The following is a 19,471-nucleotide window of genomic DNA, read 5'->3' on the forward strand; positions in this document are numbered from 1 at the left end:
CTTCACATGGGAGAGTAACTGTTCTCACCTTTCTTCCACCCCACACAAAAATTTTTATTGAATCTTGAAAATAGTAAATCTTTGTTGGCCACAGTGTTTTAAATATTTAGTAAAGTCTGTTCTTAAACTCCATAGAAACCTAAACATGTGTTTCTTTCTATGTAGTTTAATACAGCTTCCTGTCTTTTGAGACTCGTAGGAAGGGGATCATGGGTCTGTGTTAGAGGTGACTAATTAATGGATACACAGAAGGAATAAATGGGCAGGAGTACTCCTATGAATAACTAAAAACTCAAGGAACAATGGCTTTGCTTTCATTAAGTGTTCTTTTGCCTTATAGGGGAGCATTATTTATGGACAAAAGAGTGCAAGTCAAATACACCCACCTTGCTGTTTGTAGTAGAAGATAGAAATCCATTAGAGCACCCACCTGCTCTCTTTCTCCTTCCTTTGCAGGACAGAGAAAATGCAGAGCCTAAAGTGACATCCTCCAGGTTATTTTAGCTTTGTGCTAATTCTTGCAGACCTAGATTTTATTTTAAAATTACAGTTGTCACTGTAGATTACTTTCAACAACTTTTAGCATAAATGTGGATTTCCCCCCTTTTTTAAAGCTTTAAGCAAATATTATAAAATGACTTTATCCTGTTCCAAAAACAAACAAGCAAACAAACAAAAAACACAAAAAAAAACCTGGCCCGTGGTCTAACCTCTGGTTTTTTCCTTGTCAAATTGTTGTAAGCTCTTCGAGAGAAAGGACTGTGTTTTCCTGATCTTTTATCCTCAGCCCCAAATGTTATGCCTTGCACGAAATGTTTGAATGAATTTGGTCTTGCCCCTTTCTCTATCTTTCATTTAAGTTATGCAGTAAAAAACCTGTATAGCTCCAGGAAAGGGCTAACTGTGGTAGGACACACTAGTTACCATTTGTCAGATTCTAACTTACTTCGTTACGCAGTTTACTAATGAAGAATCCAAGGAGCAGACCCAGAATTCCAACACAGGTAATTTGGCTCCCAAGTGCATTATTTACTACACTGTCCTGCCCCCACTGGCACTATAAAAGTACCTTTTTGAGCCATTTATTTCCATTGGTTGTAATTATTTATATAGCATTTTTTTTTCTTTCATCATCAAATTGCTGTAGCAGGGATGCAATTAGTAACTTAGTTTTGGCAGTTTCAACCTCTGGCGTATTTGTTTTGAATTTGGCTTAAGTCATCTAGTAGCATATTTTGTGTCCTACCTCCCTTTAAAATGCACCATGGTCAGTATCTCCTTTTCAGTGTTTCAGCCAGGTTGGAAATGATATTATAGAATAGTTTTAGCATTTCTTTTCTGTGATGAAAATGTTTAACACTTTTAGTCATTTCTCTACTGCATTTCCATTTTTGTGCTCATTATTAGTTTTTCTATGTGTGTGTAGTCATTCTTTGCCAATGAAATCTGGTTGTTTTGTACATAAAATTAGGCCTTTGTAAGCCAACATTTGGAACTTTTTCTTTTTTCTAATTTGTTGTTCTAATTTGTTGTAACAAAATAGGGAAATGGTTTCATAATAGTTTCTCCCCAGTGAATTGGCTGATGAGTTAACAAGTTAATGTATTTGCTGTTTAGAATTTGTACTGTTAATTCAAGGAAAACTGTTAATTCAAAATTTATTTGTGATAAATTTTGGAACACTTACGAAAAGACTTTCCGTTTATGTTGAAAAGTAATTTCTTATGGTAAAAAGCAAACAAGTGTTAAATCTAAATCATGGATATATAGGTGTCATCATTTATTTTTGTTTTAATAATATTTAGAAGAAATTTCTCAGGGTTCCTCCTAGATTTAAACTACTTGAATAGACCTTGATAACATCTAACGCTGTACCTTTAGGAATATATATATATATATATATAAACTTTTTTTTCTTTCTTTTTCTTTATTTTGCTACAGAAGATTTTAAAATTCGACTCATTGCATGCTTCTTATTAATATGGATTTTGATAACTATAGATATTCCTCTGAAATACTAGCAGCCTCTCACAAGAGTTAAAAATTATGTCAATAAGTACACATTAGCTCTTTACCCTAGCTCTGGCATTTATAACGGTAACAAAATATATTAAAACAGATAATATTAGGTTTTTATTTTAAAAAATTATTTTGTTCATCAGTTTATTTTGTTCATTAGAGTCCACAAGTGAGATCATGTGATACTTAATCTTTTTTCTGACTGGCTTATTTCATTTAGCATTATACTCCCCAGGTCCATCCATGCTGTTGCAAATGATAAAAGTTATTTCTTTTTTACAGCTGCATTATATTCCATTGTGTAACTGTACCACAGATTTTTTTTATCTATTCACCTACTAATGGGCACTTGGGCTGTTATCAAATCTTAGCTATTGTTAATTGAGCTGCTGTGAACATAGGGATGCATGTTCTGATTGGTTTTCAGGTTTCTTAGGATATATTCCTAGAAGTGGGTCACTAGGTCAAATGGGAGTTCCATTTTTAATTTTTTGAGGAAATTCCATACTGTTTTCCACAGTGGCTCCACCAGTCTGATTCCCACCAGCAGTGTACTAGAGTTCCCTTTTTGTCCACATCCTCACCAACACTTGTCCTTCGTTGATTAGTTGATGATAGCCATGCTGATAGATATGAGGTGATACCTCATTGTCGTTTTAATTTACATCTCTCTGATGATTAGTGACTTTGAGCATTTTCTCATGTCTCTTGGCCTTTTCTGTGTCCACTTTGAAGAAGTGTCTATTTAGGTCCTTTGCACATTTTTTAATTCGATTGTTTATCTTCCTTTAATTAAGTTGTATGAGTTCCTTATATATTTTGGAAATTAACCCCTTATCAGATGTATCATTAGCAAGTATGTTCTCTCATGCAGTGGGCTCCCTTTTCATTTTGTTGATGGTTTCTTTTGCTGTAGTTCAATTTGTTTATTTTAGCCTTAGTTTCCTTTACCCTAGGAGATGTATCAGTAAACATATTGCTGCAAGAGATGTCTGAGATTTTGCTGCCTATGGCTTCTTCTAAGATTTTTATGGTTTCACAACTTACATTTTTGAGTTTATTCTTGTGTATGGTATAAGTTAGTGGTCTAGTTTTATTATTTTGCATGTACCTGTACATTTTCCCCAGCACCATTTATTGACAAGACTGTCTTTACTCCATTGTATGCTCTTGCCTCCTTTTCAAATATTAATTGAACATAATGGCTTGGGTCAATTTCTGGGTTCTCTGTTCTGTCCCATTGATCTTTATGCCTGTTCTTGTGCCAGTACCAGGCTGTTTTGAGTGGCTTTGATGTATAACTTGATATCTGGTATTCTGATTTCTCCAACTTTGTTCTTCTTTCTCAAGATTACTACTGCTATTCAGGGTCTTTTTTGTTTCCATATAAATTATTGTAGCAGTGGTTCTAGATCTGTGAAATATGCCATTGGTATTTTAATAGGGATTGCATTGAATCTGTAGATTGCTTTGGGTAGTATGGACATTTTAATGATGTTGATTCTACCAATCCATGAACATGGTATATTCTTCCATTTGTTTATATCTTTCTCTATCTCTTTTTTCCAACATTCTGTAGTTTTCTGAGTGCAAGTCTTTTACCTCCTTGGTTAAGTTTATTCCTAAGTATCTTAATTTTTGTGTTGCAATAGTAAATGGAAGACAGCTGTGCTCACCACTATGCCACCAGCACTGCACTGCAATTGCAAATGGGATTGTGGGGTTGTTTTGTTCTGTTTTGTTTTTCTCTTCCTGAGAGTTCATTATTGGTGCATAAAAACACCATCAATGCCATAATTTTGTATTCTGCTACATTGCTGAATTCATTTATTGAATCTAGTAGTTTTTTGATGGAGTCTTTAGTGTTTTTTATGTACAATATCATGTTATCTGCAAATAATGATAGTTTTACTTCTTCCTTTCCAATTTGGATGCCTTTTATTTTATAAAATTTTTTGTAAGTTCAAAATGATCCCCATAATATTTTATTTTTACCTTGCTCCATTCTAAATGGATTTGAGGTAATGACAGTGATGGGCACTTAAAAAAGACACAGAAAGTCAGAGGATAACATATAATTAGGAAATGTATATATGTAAAAGCATAATATGCAAATCGACTGGATAGGGGAACGAACCGTCGCTATGATGCGCACTGACCACCAGGGGGCAGATGCTCAATGCAGGAGCTGCCCCCAGCCCACAGGCCCCGATCACCCAATGGGGGCCTGCCGGCCAACCTCTCAGTCCCTCCCCCCCAGCCAGCAGGCTCCGATCGCCCAATGGGGAACAGGGAACCAGGGTGGGTGGCGGCGGGCAGCGCCAAGCCAAGGCAGTGCGAGTGGGGCCCTGATCACACTGCTGGGTGCCCCACACACAGAAGACAACTGACGGCAGCAGGCAGGGCTGGCTACCTGCAGCCAGGGAAGATCGGCCCTGATCGCAGGCCAGGCCTAGGGACCCTACCCATGCATGAATTTTGTGCGCCGGGCCTCTAGTAGTATATAAGAGATTTGACCCTGAGTTTCCCTGTATCAGTAGCAAAAATAAAAATAAAAAATAGTAGTAAGTGAAAATATAGGGCAGGATCAAAACCAACTTGATGAGTGCTAATTTGATGAGTGATCTCATGATGCTCTCATTTTTTAAAATGTGGAGGAAAAGTATTCCTTAAGAGAGCATATTTTTTTCTGGTGTTGAGTCCCAGAACAATTCCTCAAACTTAAGTAGAGAAGATAATTCAAGACTGGATTGATTCTAGACATCCAAATAATTTGCCTTTTTATTTCCTTTGTGTCTAGATCTAGGCTCAAAAGAAAGCTGTTTTCAAATGCATACTTTCTAAGAGTAAAAACTTTGTAGTAGTTGTAAATTAAAACCTACACTTTCAGAAGTACACAGTATTAAATTTATTTGTGAAAGAAAAGGCATTTCTTTTCTAAAACAGTGATGAATGTTAATAATTATAGTTTATACTAGAGGCCTGATGCATGAAACTCGTGCAGGGGGCTCGGCCCTCGCAGCCCCGGCTTCAACCGGACAGTCGTTCTGCTGTTCGGTCTAATTAGCATATTAGCTCTTTATTATATAGGATTGTGCCTTTATAAGCTAATTGTTAGGTGCCAATTGCAGGGTTTTTATTGTTCTGTTTGACAGTGTCAGTTGATTTTCAGTAATATTTGGTTTATAACTACAAATTGCTCAAATGCCAAGATTCTTAAAGTATTAGAAAGGGTGGGGTTTTTTTGTTGTTTGTTTGTTTGTGTTGTTTTTGTTTTGAGGAAGGGAGAGGAAGAAATAGAAATAGCAATGATGAGAAAGAATCATTGATTGGCCACCTCCTGCATTCCCCCCACCCTGAGGATTGAGCCCAAAACCCTGGCACGTGCCCTGACGAGGAATCGAACTGTGACCTCCTGGTCAACACTCAACCAATGAGCCACGCTGGTCGGGCAGAAAGAGTTTTTATGTTTGTTTTACTTATTTCTATTTTAAAATTTAAGAAAGGAAAAAGATTTTGGTTAAGTTTTTCAAAGAATATTCTTACTAGTAGTTTGAATGCTTATTAGATTTTTAAATGTTAGGCTATTTGAGTTTAGAGTCCTAGATTTAAAAAGACTAAAATATTTCCTCTTTTGAAAATAAGGGTATTTTGTGTATGTTTGCTTATAAATTGTGTGTATATGTTTGAGAGAGAGATAGATTGATTTTGAATCATAAACTATATATGTATATGTCTACTCCTATAGGCTGGAGTAGAGGCATACCTCATTGTATTGCACTTTGCTTTATTGCTCTTCATAGTTGTAGGCAATCTTGAGGTTTGCCTGTATTAAGCAGTTGTCATTGTAGATAGGTCATTCAAGAGTCAAGAAGTTTGCAACTTACTGTCTTACATTGACTCTCTCAGTTGCCTATACTTTACCAAAATCATGTTTTTCTGTTTTCTCACTTATTTGGACTTATTCATAGGACCATATGGAAATTAATTTTTATGATATGTGCATCAGGTCTCCCAGGTTTGGTGATTCACTAAGAGGACTCACAGGACTCAGCATATAATTGTACTAATAGCTATTATTTATTACAGCAAAAGCATGCAAAGCAAAATCTGTGAAGGGAAAAGGCACTGGGGAGAAGTCTGGAGGAAACCAGGCCCAAGCTTCCCAGGGTCCTTTCCTATTAGGGTCACACAGGATGCACTTAATTCCTTCTGCAGCCAGTTGTGACAATGCATGTGTGAAATAATGTCTACCAGGGAAACTTATTAGACGCTCTGCGTCCAGGGTTTCTTTTGGAAGATCATGTAGGTACCCTCTACATAGCATGTACTAAAATTTCGAACTCACAGAGGAAAGCAGCTGTTTAGCATAAACCGTAGTGTTTGCACGAACAGTTTAGGCACAGTGAGACACTTTTATCAGTGAGGTTGGTGAGAACATTCCCAAAATGCAAGTTCCTAGATGCCAGTCAGGGGCTAACCTTGCAAACAGAACATTTTAAGGATTTCAGTCTCAGACCTGCTATTTTAACTCTTTTCTACATAATATACTTTAAAGAGGAAAAATATATGAAGATAGTTTTTACTTTTAGTTAGGTATGTATCCATTCAATTCTGCCATTCCAATAATTAAACAAGCCATCTATGAAAGATGAGATATTTTTACCTTGAGACAGAAGTTTAATGCCCTGTCCTTTGTGATAGTATCTCATGGATATAAGCCATATTCTGGTTCTCCCAATGTATTCTCCAGCAATCAAAGCATTTTCTCTGTAAATACTCCTGCCATGATATTTTGATGATATTACTGTCAGAGTTTAGAGGCCTGATTTTTTTTTTTTTTTTGGTAGTTTGTCAATTTTTATTACTTTCATGCTACTTTAATAGTTTTCTGGGGGGAAAATTATGGGGGTAGGTAACTTATTCCTGTTTCTCTCTGGAAGTGAGTTACAACTTGTAAATAAAATCTTTATAGTCCATATGCATAACTTCAAAACTACTTGAGCTATAATGTCAATTTTTAACCTTGCATTTTGGAAACTGGAAAATAATTAACTGTGTTGTGGACACAGAATCCTAGAACTGCCAGAGTCCATAAGCTTTACGACTCCACACCTGTCACTGGGTGGTGCAGAGCTGAACCAGCCAAGGCAGATGGTGCAAAAGCACTCTAGTGGTGAGGGCTCTACGCAGTTCTCAGGAGCCCACGTTGGAGTATAAGTAAGCTAAGCTAACTGTCCTGGATCACCTATTTTACTGGTCTTTTGTGCATTTAGAGAACAATTAAAAAATATTTCATTAAAACAACTGCTAAATCATTCTTTGGCCTTTTCTTTGCCAGATTGAGCCAAGTTGCAGCAATAACAATTTGATTTAAAAAAATAAAAAAACAAGACATGCTATTCTAGTCTACGCCAGGCTTTCTTAATGTAAGGGTCTGTGATCTTGGAGGGGAAGAAAAATTTACACATTTTCACTAACCTCTATCAGAAAGTTAGCATTTTCCTTCATTACTATATCTTAAATAAAAAAAATATTTGGATAACTGTATTTCAGTGTAATTATTTCCTTTGTAAATGTATGTATTTTACTTTATGCATTTAGAGAAGAAGGGGTCCATAGGGTTCACTAAAGGCTCATGGCAAAAAAAAAGAAAAGGTTACACTCTGTGATGAGGGTAGTTGGATAACCTTTAAATGAGAATTTTTAGGTTTTTTTTTTCTTTTCCTTATTGAAGATAACTGTGCCTAGTAATATGTATTACTGTTGTGCTTTTAGGTTTACGTACAAGTTAATAAAGAAGCAGCAGAAGACAAAAGTGTAGCCAAATCAGCACATGATTTCTTCCAGCGATTGGAACTAGGTGACATGCAAGCACTTGCACTATGGCAAAAATTTCGGGACTTGAGCGTAGAAGAGTACATTCGGATTTACAAGGTACCTGAGCTCTCTCCTGCTTTCTTGAGTTGTGGTACAGCTCTTGACTGGTACCACCAGGCAGCCATGTTTCTTCTTAAGCTCATGTTTTAAGAATAGACTTGTCATTGAGTTGGAATTTAGGACTCAAATATTGTTCTTTGGGCTGAAAGTTAGAGCTATGAAATAATCCTACAGCCTATGAGCTTAACAGACTGACATTCTGATACTTCATTTCAGGGAGGCTTTTCTTTTCTCTCTCTATCATTCCTTCACTTTTTTTTTGTTTTTTTTTACCATTTTTTCTTCATGATGGGTATAAATTTGTTCATTATTTAATTAACACTTTAGGGCATGGGACAAATACAACAGTGAATAAAAAAGGTAAGTTTTCTCATGGACTTTACATTCTAGCATGGAGACAGTGCATTAAACAAAGGCAGTGTGAATTAAATAAGAGCATGTAGTCTGTTAGATGGTAATGATGCTGTGGAGAAAAATTAAGCAGGGAAGAAGAGGTCAGGCATGCGTGGACTAAAGAGAGTTTCTTTAAAGAAGCCCATGTGGCTGGAGTAGGTAAGCAAGATGCGGACTATAGGAGAGGAGATTGAAGAGGTTGTAGGGTGGGACGTGATGTGGGATGTTTTCCAGGGCTGTCCAATCTGGCTTCGTGAGGTGATGGAAATGCCCTGTATCTTTGCTGTCCAGTATGGCAGCCACTAACCTTGTGTGGCTACAGTGTGAGTAATGTCATTGAGAAACTAAATGTTTAATTGTATTTCATGGGAATTTCAATAGCCTCCTGTGCCTAAAACTACCATATTGGACAGTATGATACTGTTGGGAGGACTTGACTGGTGGAGGAGCCTTTAGAAGATTAGAGCAGAGGAGTAACTTGGTCTGTGTGCCAGACTGTAGGGCAGCGCTTCTCAACCTGTGGGTCACGACCCCTTTGGGGGGGGGGTCGAATGACCCTTTCACAGGGGTCGCCCAAGACCATCGGAAAACACATATATAATTACATAATGTTTTTGTGATTAATCACTATGCTTTAATTATGTTCAATTTGTAACAATGAAAATACATCCTGCGTATCAGATATTTACATTATGATTCATAACAGTAGCAAAATTACAGTTATGAAGTAGCAACAAAAATAATTTTACGGTTGGGGGTCGCCACAACATGAGGAACTATATTAAAGGGTCGCAGCATTAGGAAGGTTGAGAACCACTGCTGTAGGGCATCCTATTTTGTCTTAGGGTAAGGTAAAGGACATTTAAGTAACTCCTTTTCTTTTGTTTCTGAACCCTTTTAGCGTCTAGGAGTACATTTTGATGAATACTCAGGAGAATCATTTTATCGTGAAAAATCTCAAGAAGTCTTAAAGTTGCTGGACAGTAAAGGACTCCTGCAGAAAACAATGTATGATCAGGCTACTATTCTTTAGTAAAGGTTTTTGTTCTTTTTTGAAATTGGTGTTGATATATTCACTCAGTAAGGACAACAGAATGTGCTTTGCAGCCCTTTCTGGCATTATTTTAATAGTGCTTTTGCTATTCGAAGTACTTTTGCACATGCTGTCTTTTGCTGCCATAACAAAAGTTTGGTAAGGTTGGGAGAAAGGATGTTATCTGCTGTTTGCACATGAGCAAACAAGAACAGAAGGTACGCATGACCTGCCTAAGGTCACAACGGCTGATAATGGTATAACTGTAAAAAAGCAATAGAATTAACAACTTCTTACTTAACCCTGCCTTTTAAAAGAAAAGTAATCCTATCCTCTTCAAAAAAAGATTTAAGGCAGCTCATGAAAATAGGTGTAATACAACAAGCTTTTGAAAGAGTAAAAGGAGAAAATCAGGAAGTGGGGGCAGAAAATAATATGAAGTCAGGGTGATGTTAGTACGTCATGTAACACACACTGGGATTCTGTTTCCTGGCTTAAGGTAGATTTCTAATTTAGCTTTGAGCTTCCTGTCAACCAAACAGAAAAATAGTACCAGTCATAGCAGCTCAGATATCTGTAATGTAAAAGCAAACCAGTTGCTTAGAAGGGCCGCTTTTCATAGAACCAAAGAGCAATTTCTTTTGCCATCTTTATAAGGAAGACATGGAAACTGAGTTTAATAACATCCTTAGCAATGTCGTTAAGGAAAATTTTTAGATTACTGTATACAAATTCTAATTTTTGCTCAGGCAGGAAAGACAATAACAAAATCCCATGGTTTTATTACTCAAGGGTACTTTATGGCATCTCAAAGCTAGTCCAATATTTAATATTAAAATAACTGGAATTAGAGAAAAAATATGATGTTTTATAGTTAAACTACAGTTGTAATTGCATTTTTTTAGGTATGTTTATGACATTATCTAAGTACCTTACCCAGAGTTACAAGATAACCAAATATTAATTGCACTAGAGGCCCAGTGCACGAAATTCATGCACTCGGGTGTGTATGTGTGGGGGGGGGCGTCCCTCAGCCTGGATTGCGAGAAGGTGCAGGCCAGGCTGAAGGACCCCACTGTTGCATGACTGGGGCCAAGGAGGGACGTGGGAGTTTGGCCAGCTGGGGAGGGACCGCAGGAGGGCTCCAGGGCATGCCTTGCCCATCTTGCTCTGTCCCAATTAGCCAGACCCCAGCAGCAAGCTAACCTACCAGTTGGAGCGTCTGCCCCCTGTTGGTCACTGCATGTCATAGCGATTGGTCGACCAGTTAACTGTCTGCCCACTGGTGGTCAGTGCATGTCATAGCAAGTGGTTGAGGGACCTTAGCATATCATTAGCATATTACGCTATGATTGGTTGAATGGCTGACAGGACGACCAGATAGTAGCATATTAGGCTTTTATTATATAGGATTATACCCACTCTTAATAGATTCCTGGTCAGATTCATCTTATTTTTCTTCGTTATTGGTTATACCACTTACTGCTACTTAAGCAATAAAAATAGCTTCTGGTTTGCCAAAGATAATGTTATAGATATTATACTTTTAAAGGTCTTAATTTTTATTATGTTGCTTCAAGTTACCTTTTTGCATTTCTAGAAAAGGAACGGCTGTAGTGGATCTTTCTGGGAATGGTGACCCCTCCTCAGTTTGTACTGTGATGCGTAGTGATGGGACATCTCTCTATGCAACCAGGTTTGTATCTTATGTGAAGGTCAGCATTAGAATTAGCATGTGTATATGACTTCATGTATTTTTTCTAGAGTTAATGCTAAAACAATTATGTTATCCTCAAAACTATTACCAAAGGCTAGTTTCTAAATCTCTTGTTCTCATCACTAAAAATATACTTTTTGGGTTTCTGTTTAGTGCGAGTTATATTGCCTGGAAAGGTTAAAAATCATCAGAAAAGTGACTGAAAACTACTTACAATTCGTTAAGTAAACATCATAGGATTCCACATTATTCTACCAACTATAAAATTGAGATTTCTTGTAATCAACTATAAATATTTTACAATTGCATAGTTGGAGGGAATGTATGCTAAAAGGTGGCTGTGTGAGCTCAGTGGTGTCCTCACTCTGTAAAGACCATCTTAACAATCAGTCCTCATTCTGATTGTGGTAAAACAGGCCATGTCACTTACATTTTTTTCTTCTGTCTCCATGACTGACTCCTGTGGAACAAAGCAGTCTCTGTTAGTAAGATCTAGAATTGTCAAACACACTTATTTCTGAGACAAAGCTAATAGGAAGGAAAAGACAGAAAAATAAAAAAGCCACACAAGCAAACATGGCCATACTCAAGCAATGCTGGCAAAAGGCTCTAGTCTCCTGGGCTAGTTTTATATTACATCACAAACCTCTTGTAAGCATAGTGAAAGTAATGATAATTTTTAAAAATTTTTGTTAACTACTATCATTTGTTCCAAACAATTTTAAACAGCCATCCATCTACTGTCCTTCAGAAAATTCATCTACTTTTTATTACTTTTTGAAATGTCCTTTTATCAATTCCATACAGTTGAGGGTGGGATATGAAAAGAACCTATATATGTAAGAAGTACATTTCTTTTTCTAGATACAAAAAATAAATAGTAGAAAAAATCGTTGTGCCAGCTAACTATTGCTGGACAGATTACAAAAGAAACCCATGAGCAATGGTTATAAGAATTGTGTCCACTCAGAATGGAAGTTCCATGACATGAAGACTCTGTAACTGCCCTGAATCTGGTATCTTTTTGTGGTTATTATTAGGTCTAGATTTTTCTCTGTACAGTCATCCCTTTGTATCCATGGGGGGTTGGTTCCAGGATGCCCCACAGATACCAAAATCCATAGATGCTCAAGTATAGTATTTGCATATAAACTACGCACATTCTCCCGTGTACTTTAAATCATCTCTAGAGTACTTAACAATTCTAGTACTATGTAAGTAGTTGTTACACTGTATTGTTTAGGGAATAATGGCAAGGAAAAAAAAGTCTATACATGTTTAGTACAGTTGCAACCATCATAGAGCAATCCTGACTACACAGTACACATATATCAACAACATAACCTTTTTGTCCAAAATTTCCTATTTACAGTTGTGATACCTGTGGGTGTGGAGGGCCAACTGTATTTATCGTAATACTTACACTTTCTCTTTTTTCTTTGGAAAATTATTTTCTTTTTGCTACTTGTTTGAAGTGTTTGATTTTTTGCCTTACTCTATCTTTAGTTGTTTCTGCCCTTTCATTGGGTTCCTTATAGAATACATCTGTGTAAGTGTGAGTTAAAGGAGTTGTTATAACAACAAAGAAAAGTATAGAATACTGACAAGAGCACAGGGTGAGGCTGGATACCTGAACTTCGTTCTGAGACCAGGCCCATCACTCACCCTCTCTGGGCCATGGTTCCATACTTTGTGAAATGAGAGGCCTGAACTAAATGATCTGGCATATCTTTTGGCTTTCAATTCAAGTTCTACAAACTCAACCTACAACTTTTTCTTATATTCTTCTCATTTATTCTTTCAACGGATCAGAAGGTTTATCTGTTTTGTCCTTTGCTCAAACCAAAAAGTATAATTGGGGTATATATATGTGACTTCATTTTGGGAATAATCGTCTAGACCAGTGTTTCACAACCTTTTTTTTTTTTTTTTTTTCATTATAACCCCTCTTGGGAACCATTTTTCCTACTTGCCTACCCTCATGAATTTAAACAACACAGATATACTATATATCTGTATGTATTGTATGCAAATATGTGCTTTATACATAAAAGGAATAAGATTTTACTGTCCCTAAAGTGCCAGTTTTTGCCTCCATTGAGAGTGCATGTTTTGTGTTATAATGGGACTAGAGGCCCAGTGCACGAAATTTGTGTATGGGTAGGGTCCCTAGGGGCTGCCGGCTACCAACCGGGGTGCCTCCCTTCCCCCAGCTGCCTGCCGCCGCCTCAGACCCTGCCACCTAATCGAGCTCCCAGTCTAGGGGACAATTTGCATATTAGGCTTTTATTACATAGGACTAGAGGCCCAAAGCATGAAATTCATGCAAGGAACTCAGCCTTCACAGTCACTACAGCTTGCCTCGGCCCTCACAGCCCTGGCTTCATCCAGAAGGACGTCCGGAAGGTCGTTCGGCTGTCTGATCTAATTAGCATGTTACACTTCTATTATTATAGACTATAGGCCCAGTGCATAAAAATTTGTGCACTGGCGGGGGGGGGGGGGGGGGGGGGGTGTGTCCCTCAGCCCCACTTGCGCCCTCTCACAGTCTGAGACCCCTCAGGAGATAATGACCTGCTGGCTTAGGCCCACTCCCGGGTGGCAGAGGGCTCAGAGCAGGGCCGATTGGGGAGTTGGGGCACCGCCCCCGTCACACTCAAGGCAGGGTCGATGGGGAGGTTGCGGGGCCACCCCCTGTCACGCACAGAGCAGGGCCGATCAGGGGTTGGGGCGCTGCCCCCTGTCATGCACAGAGCAGGGCCCATTAGGGGGGTTGGGGCTCCGTACCCTGTCACACACAGAGCAGGGCTGATCAGGGGGTTGGAGCGCCTTCCCCTGTCATGAACAGAGCAGGGCGGATAGGGAGGTTGTGGCCCCGCCCCCTGTCACACACAGAGCCGCAGGATGATCAGGGGCTTTGGGCGCTGCCACTTGTCACACTGCTCCAGGGGCCAGGAGGCCTCGCGGCTCCGCTGATCCCAGTGCTGGGAGGCCTCGCTGCTCTGCTGATCCCGGTGCTAGGAGGCCTCACTGCTCCGTTGATCCCGGTGCTGGGAGGCCTCGTGGCTCCGCTTGACACAGGGGCAGTGAGGCCTCGCTGCTCCGCTGATCCTGGTGCTAGGAGGCCTCGCTGCTCTGCTGATCCCGGTGCTGGGAGGCTCCACTGATCCCGGTGCCAGGAGGCCTCGCGGCTCTGCTGATCCCAGGTTCAGGAAGCCTCGTGGCTCTGCTGATCCCAGTGCTGGGAGGCATATTACCCTTTTACTATATAGGATAGAGGCCTGGTGCATGGGTGGGGGCCGGCTGGTTTGCCCTGAAGGGTGTCCTGGATCAGGGTGGGGGTCCCGCTTGGGTGCCTGGCAAGTCTGGGTGAGGGGCTGAGGTTTTCAGGCTGGCGGGTGACTGAAGCTCCCAACCTCTCCTTTTTTTTTTTTTTATTCTGGGATTTATTTACCTTCTATGGCTGTCACTGGAGCTGAGAGCCGGCGTTAGCTCTGAGGCTCGGCTCCAGCTCTGAGGCCTCGGCTGCTGAAAGCAGGTATCTGGGTTTGTTTGGGTTCTATAATCCAAACTCTGTTGCAACTCCAGCAGGGTGAGCTGGCTGAAAGCATGGGGATTGTCTAGCTTCTATAATTGCAACATAGTTGCTTAGAGTGCAAGCTCAGAGCCCAGCAGCAGCAGGCGGGGAACCTTGGCTTCCTCCTTCACTGGAGCAAGCAAGCCTCTTGTTCGCTTCAGCTGCCTGGCTGACGGCCGCCATCTTGGTTGGCAGTTAATTTGCATATTGCCCTGATTAGCCAATGGGAAGCGTGTTGGAGGTACAGTTAATTACCATGTTTGTCTATTATTAGATAGGATTATGAGGTGAGTACTAATGATATTTTGATAATCCTAACACTTCAAAAGAGCTAGGAACTTTTTAAATCCTACCCCAGTATCATATATTGTCAAAAATCACTTTAATTTCAACATTTTTATCATCTTGACTTGAAATTTCATAGTTTATGGTTTATTTTTTATTATTTTATATAACATGTAAACTGGGTCTTTTCTAGTTAATCAGAGATGAAAGAGTTAAATAGTACTTTTATTAAAATACTTTATGATCTTTTAAAATGCTTTAGAAAATATTACTTTTGACTGAAACTCCGTGATCATACTAATAGAGGAGTAGCTAGAATTTATCTATTTAGTTACTACATCAACTATTTTTAAATGTGTTCTTTAACAGAGTGTATTGCAAATAGGTGACAATTAGGTGATTCTTTACAATAGGTTTTTTATTTTTATAATTAATAGATCCTGAAATATTTACCTACAGACACTTTGCCTAGAGCTATCTTATTTATTTATTTATTTATTTTTACTTTAAATCTCATTTATTTTTAACTTTTTCTAAAACATGTGTGAAGACACTTATACTTACTTTTGACATTTCTTGAGATTTTATTTTATTCAACATTTATTGTTTTTGAACTTACAGAATCAAAAGTACCAAATGTAAATCACTAACTTCTCCTCATGTATCTACTTCCAGAAGTGACATTGAAAATTAAAGTAAAGCAAGCTAGTTATTTCTTTTTTTTAAATTTAATTAAATCTTTATTGTTCAGATTATTACAGTTGTTCCTCTTTTTCCCCCCATAGCTCTCCTCCACCTAGTTCCCACCCCACCCTCTGCCCTTACCCCTCCCACTGTCCTCATCCGTACATGTAAGATTTTTGTCCTGTCTCTTCTTGCACCCCCACACCCCTTTCCCCCCAAGAATTGTCAGTCCACTCCCTTTCTATGCCCCTGATTCTATTATATTCACCAGTTTACTCTGTTCATCAGATTTTTTATTCACTTGATTTTTAGATTCACTTGTTGATAGATATGTATTTGCTGTTCATAATTTTTATCTTTACCTTTTTCTTCTTTCTCTTCTTAAAGGATACCTTTTAGCATTTCATATAATACTGGTTTGGTGGTAATGAACTCCTTTAGCTTTTTCTTATCTGTGAAGCTCTTTATCTGACCTTCAATTCTGAATGATAGCTTTGCTGGATAAAGTAATCTTGGTTGTAGGTTCTTGGTATTCATCACTTTGAATATTTCTTGCCACTCCCTTCTGGCCTGCAAAGTTTCTGTTGAGAAATCAGCTGACAGTCATATGGGTACTCCCTTGTAGGTAACTGACTGTCTTTCTCTTGCTTCTTTTAAGATTCTCTCTTTGTCTTTTGCTCTTGGCATTTTAATTATGATGTGTCTTGATGTGGTCCTCTTTGGATTCCTTTTGTTTGGGGTTCTCTGTGCTTCCTGGACTTGGAAGTCTATTTCTTTCACCATGTAGGGGAAGTTTTCTATCATTATTTCTTCAAATAGGTTTTCAATATCTTGCTCTCTCTCTTCTTCTGGCACCCCTATAATTCGGATGTTGGTACGCTTGAAGCTGTCCCAGAGGCTCCTTACACTATCTTCGTATTTTTGGATTCTTTTTTCATTTTGCTTTTCCGGTTGAGTGTTTTTTGCTTCTTCATATTTCAAATCTTTGACTTGCTTCTTACGTTCCTCTAGTCTGCTGTTGGGAGTCTGTATAATATTCTTTATTTCAGTCAGTGTATGCTTAATTTCTAGTTGGTCCTTTATCACAACCTCGAGGGTCTCACTAGATTTCTTGAGGGTCTCATTAAGTTTATCGGCGGTTTCTAGAAAATTCTTGAAAAACCTTATAACCGTGGTTTTGAACTCTATATCCAGTAGTTTGCTTTCCTCCATTTCTGTCATTTGTGTCCTGTTTCTTTGTCTCCACATTTTTTTTATGCTTCGCTGTGTCAATAGAGTGGCTTTGTGTGCTAGGTGTCCTATAGGGCCCAGTGGCTCAGCCTCCCCCATTTCCTGAGGTAGACACTCTTGGTGCACCCCCTTGTGGGCTTTGTGCACAGTCTTGTTGTAGTTAAGCCTTGATTGTTGTAGATATCACTGGGAGGAATTGACCTCCAGGCCAATTGGCTGTGAGAATCAGCTGTGTCTGCAGTGGGAGAACTTCTGCGGTGGAGACACCCTTATGGGGCAAGACTTGCTTCAGTGGGGCTTTGGTGCTCAGAGTCTGCCCCCTGAGTGTGTCCTTTATGGATCCGAGGAGCTGCAATCTGGATGGTCCCACTCTGACCACCGGGCACACTGGCTCCTGGATCTCTAAGGAGGTGCTAATCTAGCCTCTGCCTGAGGCTATCCAGCAGGAGCCAGCTGTGAAGCAATGCAAGTTGCCCTGGGGCCTTGGGCCAGCTGCAGTTTGTTAGGTAATTTTCAGATTGCAAAGGGCCAGGCCTTTCATATGCAAAAGCCTCTGTGCACGGCTTGGGCGGGGCAGGGTCCCAGGGGATCAACAGGGCGGAGCTAGCAGTTATGGCTGCTCTCAGTCCTGCCTTCAGAGGCCCTGCTTCTCAGTGTCCCGGCAATCGCTGCAAGCACCCCCGAGAGAAAGCTGCCCTCACGTTCCGACCAATGCCAGACAGTCCCGTTTCTCCCATATGAGTCTGGGTCCCCAGAGACTCGCCCGGAACTGGAGCTCAGAGCTTGAGACTCCCTCCCGATTGAAAAAGACAACCCTGTCCTCAGCCGACAGCCCTCTCCGCATGCGCCTCTGTACCTCTGTATTTTACTTCCACACCGAACCTCCTGTGAGTCTCGGTATGCTTTTCTCTTTCCTTCTAGTTGTAGAATTTCCACTCAGCCAGCCTTCCTGTGGTTCTGGATGATGTCCGTTCCGTCTTTTAGTTGTATTTTTGAAGTGGTTGTGAGAGGCAGCAATCTCCGGTGTTTACCTATGCCGCCATCTTGGTTTCTCCTGTATATTATTCTTTATTTCAGTCAGTGTATGCTTAATTTCTAGTTGGTCTTTTTTCATATCCTCCAGGGTCTCACTAAATTTATTGAAGGTTTCTAGAAAATTCTTGAAAAACCTTATAACCGTGGTTTTGAACTCTATATCCAGTAGTTTGCTTTCCTCCATTTCTGTCATTTGTGACCTGTTTCTTTGTCTCCGCATTTTTTATGCTTCCCTGTGTTGGTAAAGTGGTTTTGTGTGCTAGGTGTCCTATAGGGCCCAGTGGCTCAGCCTCCCCAATTACCTGAGGTGGACACTCTTGGTGCACCCCTTTGTGGGCTTTGTGCACAGTCTTGTTGTAGTTAAGCCTGATTGTTGTAGGTATCACTGGGAGGAATTGACCTCCAGGCCACTTGGCTGTGAGAATCAGCTGTGTCTGCAGTGGGAGAACTTCTGCGGTGGAGACACCCTTCTGGGTCAAGACTTGGTTCAGTGGGGCTTTGGTGCTCACTGAGTCTGCCCCCTGAGTGTGTCCCTTATGGATCTGAGGATTTGTAATCTGGACGGTCCCACTCTGACCACTGGGTACACTGGCTCTTGGATCTCTAAGGAGGTGCTAATTTAGCCTCTGCCTGAGGCTACCCAGCAGGAGCTACGAAGAGATCTGCAGATTCCCCTTCCTTGTTCGGGGTTTGGAGGTGCCCAGATGAAGCCCAGCTGTGAAGCAATGCAAGCTGCTGTGGGGCCTTGGGCCTTCTCTTGGAAGTTCTGGGTCTGTCTGGCCCAGCTCCAGTTTGTTAGGTAATTTTCAGATTGCAAAGGGCCAGGGCATTCGTATGCAAAAGCTTCTGCTAGCAGCTTGGGTGGGGCGGGGTCTCAGGGAATCAACAGCGTGGAGCAAACAGCTATGGCTGATCCTCAGCCCTGCCCTAAGAGGCCCCGTGTCTTAGTGTCCCGGTAATCGCTGCAAGCACCTCTGAGAGAAAGCCGCCCTCAAGTTCCGACTGATGCCAGACAGTCCACTTTCTCCCCGTATGAGTCTGGGTCCCCAGAGACGTCCCGGAACTGGAGTTCAGAGCAGTCGGGGGCTTGTGACTCCCTCCCGATTCAAAAAGACAGCCGCATCGTCAGTTGCCAGCCGTTTCCACGCGCGCCTCCGTACCTCTGCACTTTCCTTCCACATTGCACCTCCTCTGAGTCTCAGTGAGCTTTTCTCTTTCCTTCTAGTTGTAGAATTTCCACTCAGCCAGCCTTCCAGTAGTTCTGGATGATGTCCGTTTTGTCTTTTAGTTGTATTTTTGAAGTTGTTGTGGAAGGCAGCAATTTCCGGTGTTTACCTATGCCGCCATCTTGGTTTCTCCCCTATCTTATTTATTTTTTGACCATTTTTTTGTCTTTATTGATTAAGGTATTACACGTGTCCTTACCCCTCCCCCCATTACCACATGCGGGCGTGCATGTACAGTGCGATTGAAACTTCGTGGCCCATGCCCAGAAGTCGGTATTTTGTGGAAGAGCCACACTCAAGGGGCCAAAGAGCCGCATGTGGCTTTCAAGCCG

The 19,471-nt window shown here is 40.3% G+C and overlaps 1 protein-coding gene across 2 annotated transcripts in view; it reads left to right on the plus strand.

The window, feature by feature from the left end:
* The window catches only part of RARS2 (arginyl-tRNA synthetase 2, mitochondrial), a 62,769-nt gene that overhangs the window by 31,578 nt on the left and 11,720 nt on the right, over window positions 1-19,471 (plus strand). For both annotated transcript variants that reach the window (XM_070418115.1, XM_070418116.1), the window contains 3 exons: window positions 7,798-7,956; window positions 9,254-9,360; window positions 10,986-11,081. In XM_070418115.1, coding sequence (XP_070274216.1) covers window positions 7,798-7,956; window positions 9,254-9,360; window positions 10,986-11,081 — 362 coding nt within the window. The remainder of the gene's footprint in view (window positions 1-7,797; window positions 7,957-9,253; window positions 9,361-10,985; window positions 11,082-19,471) is intronic.

This window comes from Myotis yumanensis, unplaced genomic scaffold (genome assembly GCF_028538775.1).
Source record: "Myotis yumanensis isolate MYYU_CA2020_CCGP unplaced genomic scaffold, mMyoYum1.0.hap1 SCAF_6, whole genome shotgun sequence".
Taxonomy (NCBI): Eukaryota; Metazoa; Chordata; class Mammalia; order Chiroptera; family Vespertilionidae; genus Myotis; species Myotis yumanensis.